This window comes from Capra hircus, unplaced genomic scaffold (assembly GCF_001704415.2).
Source record: "Capra hircus breed San Clemente unplaced genomic scaffold, ASM170441v1, whole genome shotgun sequence".
In the NCBI taxonomy this organism is placed as follows: domain Eukaryota; kingdom Metazoa; phylum Chordata; class Mammalia; order Artiodactyla; family Bovidae; genus Capra; species Capra hircus.
Window position 1 is genome coordinate 9332 of NW_017189638.1, and position 4754 is coordinate 14085.

Below are 4754 nucleotides of genomic sequence, written 5' to 3' on the forward strand. Positions count from 1 at the left end.
GAACCTCAGATAGGTGAGATCATAAGGTATTGCCTTTTTCATTTAATACTAATTCAGTGAAAAGCACATTTATGCCTTATGCATATTTTGTGACTGTGTAAGAAGTCAAAATTTAAAAATTGAGAAAAGAAAGGAGTGATACAAATTGGAAGAGAATGTCTCTACACTCTTTCAAAGAATTTCTCTGTAAAACAGAGAAAAGGAGAAACTAGATGGTGACTGGAAGGTCATGTGGGCTGAGAGGGATGGTTCTATAAAAGTGAGAAATTACAGCAAATAGATAGACTGGATCCAGCGGACAAACAGATGCCGAAGATATAAAAGAGAGAAGGGAGAAATGTAACAGTGAAGTCCATGAGAAATTAAAAGGGAAGGACACCCCACACACAAGTAAAAGGACTGGTCTTAGACTCGAGCAAGGACAATTTATTCACGATCGTGGGGGGAACATTTAGATACAGGTGGTGGACTCAGCTGGACTCAGTGTTTATATGTGGAGGTATTCTTTTGATTGCTTCCATTAACATTTTTCTCAGTGAAATATGAGGCCAGAAGAAATTAGGAGAGTGATCTGAACAGCAAAATGTAGAAAGAAGTACATTGTGAGATCATGTCTGTGCCAGCATGGTTTTTGTGGGTTTTTCTGAAGACACTTATAGACATTCAGGGCAGGCACAAAGCCAAGTAGAAACACAGAGGATACAGCAAATGAGACACCACAGCAACCATACCTGGGAGCTATCTATTCATTCAACGATTCTTGTTTGTTTCCTCTTGGACAAGCACTCTTATAGACCTAGGAGAGTGTATAAGGAGGAACACACAGAAGTGGCCCCTAAACACATGGAAGTCACATATGAACACAGGGCAGACTTGAGGACTCCTAGTCTTCAACAGGCATGGTATTAACATACTGCTATGCCAGGACCAGCCCAAGAACTGTAACAGGTCTGGAGATACTTACCAACCAACGTTCCCATGATAACTGCACAAAGGGAAGAATGCTCTGTTGGCATCTCCCATACACACTTTTAGTGTCATAAATACACACTGTGTTATAAACAGAACTGAGAAGCTGAATTCTGATGATGTTTTTTAAAAGTAGGGAATGTCATTTGTCCCACGGGTGACCAGCACACTGGGGTTTACCTATCTGGGGGCACAAGGCAGGCACCACACGGGCTTTATCTAACAGACTAGTCTGTTGTGCATTGCATCTATAATGCCATGTTACATCCAATTACAATGTCCATGTGATACAGAACAAGAGCTTCAGGAGAGAGGAAATGGGCAATGGAGTGTGCCCCAACTGAAGACGTCCACGCCTCCTGGTCTAGAACATTAGGAGTCAGCTGAGCAACGGACGATGGGAGGAGTGGGGGAGGGGTGTTCCATGCGGTCCAACTCAAGAAGACATGGAGGTTTTGTTTCCTTTCTCGAGGTACCGTCTTGCATGTTAGAGTCAGAAGTCCGTCTTCATGATTACAGCTCTTCCTAATGTCAGGAAGACCTTAACCAAGGAGCACTGGAGTTGAGGCTGTGGAGGGAAGTCACAGAGAAAAGACTATTTGAAGCATAACAGAGAGATCCAAAGGCTAGGAAGGACACAGCCAGAGGCCGACCTCAGAGAGGCAGGCAGGAGCCATCCTTCGTGCAGCCAGCATAGATCTGAAGTGAGTACCTGTGACAGAGGGTCTGTGTGTCAGGGAGAGCTGCTGCTGCTGCTGCTGGACACAAGCCCTGCATCATCAACTGATTCACTAGGGCCATGTCAGTGGCAGCGTCTGTGACAGACTCTGCCTCTATACTGCCTTCTCTGTGGAAAAGGCAAGTGGCTATGTCTGAGGCTATCAGAGCGCTTCAAACTTGGGCTCCTCACACGAAGGACTTGAGGCTGGCCCCGGTGCCAGGACTTTCATGTGCCAGGTTGGGGATCCTGTTGTTCTTGGTACTGATTTCTCTGCCAAGCCTGTACTGTGACCTGGGCTCACTACATCACTCTTCCTATGAAATAGTCATTCCCAAGAGTCTGACAGTGGAAGGAAGGGAAGACCAAGTGGAAAAGCTCTCGTACGTGCTATTTATGCAGGGCCAGAGGCAGCTGATTCACCTGACGGTGAAGAGAGACTATTTTGTGGATAACTTCCCGGTCTTCAGCTACCACAATGGCATCCTGGGGCAAGAAATGCCTCCCGTCTCGCAGGACTGTCACTATGAAGGCTACATAGAAGGAGTCCCAGGTTCTTTTGTTTCTGTCAACACCTGTTCAGGCCTCAGGGGCCTCCTGATTAAGGAGGAAAAATCCTATGGCGTTGAGCCCGTGCACTCTTCCAAACGGTTTGAACACGTGTTGTACGCCATGGCCCACGAAGCTCGCGTCTCCTGTGGCGTCACGTCCAAAGACAGCCAAGTGGCGTCCACCAGCCGGCGACCGGAGAGCGGCAAGCCTCACAGCTGGCAGGTGCCATCCGACTTGTGGTCACATATCAAGTACGTGGAGATGTTTGTCGTGGTCAACAACCAGCGGTTCCAAATGTGGGGCAGTGACGTCAAGCAGACAGTCCAGAGAGTAATGGACATCATCGCTCTGGCCAACAGCTTCACAAGGGGAATAAACACAGAGGTGGTGCTGGCTGGAATGGAGATTTGGACTGAGGGGGACCTCACAGAGGTCCCCGTGGACCTGCAAGTTGCACTCAGGAATTTCAACAGCTGGAGACAAGAGAACCTCTTCCATCGTGTCAAGCATGATGTTGCCCACATGATCGTGGGACAGCATCCTAAAGAGGATACGGGGCAGGCATTTCTCAGTGGTGCCTGCTCCAGTGATTTTGCAGCAGCCGTGGAATCTTTCCACCACGAGGATGTCCTCCTGTTTGCAGCACTCATGGTCCACGAGCTTGGACACAACTTGGGTATTCGGCACGACCATTCGGCCTGCATTTGTGAAGACAGGCCCTTCTGCCTCATGCATGAAAACATCACTAAAGAAAGTGGCTTCAGCAACTGCAGCTCTGACTTCTTCCACCAGTTCCTCTGGGAACACAAGGGGGCCTGCCTGTTTAACAAGCCTGGGCACAAAGGCCGCTTACGGAGGGCTTCCCGCTGTGGCGACGGCATTGTAGAAGGACCTGAGCAGTGTGACTGTGGGTCTAAGTGTGAAATGCACCCATGCTGCGACACCAGATGTATGCTGAGAGAGCATGCAGAATGTAGTGATGGACTCTGCTGTGATAAATGTCGCCTGAGATTCAAGGGATTCATGTGCCGTGCTGCTTTGGGAGAGTGTGACCTCCCAGAGTATTGTAATGGTTCCTCGGGAGAATGTCCCAGAGACAGCTATAAGCTAGATGGCACAATGTGTGATAGAATTCACTACTGTGCTGGAGGTCGGTGTAAGAACCCTGACAATCAATGCATGGATATCTACGGGTCCCCTGCAAGGTCCGCCCCAGAAATCTGTTACGTTTCAATGAACACAAGAGGGGACCGGTTTGGAAACTGTGGTACCACCAGCTCACCGAGGTTAACATATCTGAAGTGTGCAGGTGATAACATATTTTGTGGGAAACTTATATGTACAAATGTAAGAGAGGTGCCACAAATCAAACCCAATCATACACTGATCCAGGTCACTCACAACGATGACTGGTGCTGGAGCATGGATGCCTATGACACTGCTGATATCCCTGATGATGGAGATGCACACACTGGCACTCTCTGTGCCCCACACAAAGTCTGCATGAATCACTTGTGTACTGATCACACCTCACTTGGGTATAGCTGTGAAACAACAAAATTGTGTAACGGGAAAGGAGTTTGCAACAATTTTAGGCACTGCCATTGTGAGGAAGGCTATGCGCCCCCTGACTGCAAAGATCCAGGAGACGGTGGTAGTGTGGACAGTGGTCCTCCTAGCACATCAATTCAACTTTCAAGTGAAGGTCAAAGTGAAACTTCTAAGACTCGTAGCTTTCAGATTGAATACTTGGGCAACATTGTTTTCATATTACCATTGTTACTTTTAATATTTTTGGTAATTGTATTACTTGTTAGCATCAAGACTGGAGTTGAGACAATAGAGTCCCCACCGCATACCTCAGAGGTGGATTCAGAGGAAAGCAGTAGTGAGGTATTCATAATGGAGCTCCTCCCCGTGGGGATATTAGAGGAGGCAGAGGAGGGTCTCCTACCAGAGCAGGGACCTCCACCAGAGGTACCCCCCCCCCAGGGGGCACCCCCCCACCAGAGGCACCTCCACCAGCAGGACCTCCACCGGCGGCGCCCCCCACCGGAGGCCCCCACCACCAGGACAGCCAGCATCATAAGAGGCAGCAGGTGAAGGACAAGGATAACCAAAGGCAGACGTGTACTGGAGGAAGAGTTCAAAAATATCAAATATCTCAAGCACTGAGTGGGAATGAGGCACTCACAGAAGCAAAGGTGAAGTGAGAATTGATGGACCCTTTAACTCGACAGGGATGGTCTACAGAAACATACCAACATAGGAACACGATGACAATGCTTTCAGTATTCGTTTTATTAATTTGGTTATATATTCATATGTGAACTCGTATGTAAACTATTCTACACTTCTGCTTTTTTTCCCATTTCACAAAACAACTTTATGTAAGTTCTTCTCATGAATCATACTTATCAATGTCATATTTTAGTTGGGCCAATTTCTGATCTGAAATTACTTTTCACGGCATACTATCCTCCCTCTGCATTGTTTGATAAACACTATTATTTGC

General features: G+C 47.6%; 1 protein-coding gene across 1 annotated transcript; it reads left to right on the plus strand.

The window, feature by feature from the left end:
- Positions 1–1726: 1726 nt before the first annotated feature.
- On the plus strand, positions 1727–4342 carry LOC108634588 (disintegrin and metalloproteinase domain-containing protein 1a-like). Its single transcript, XM_018044605.1, has one exon. It carries the CDS (start codon positions 1769–1771, stop codon positions 4340–4342), a length of 2574 nt encoding a protein of 857 aa, XP_017900094.1. The 5' UTR covers positions 1727–1768.
- The last annotated feature ends 412 nt before the right edge of the window (positions 4343–4754 follow it).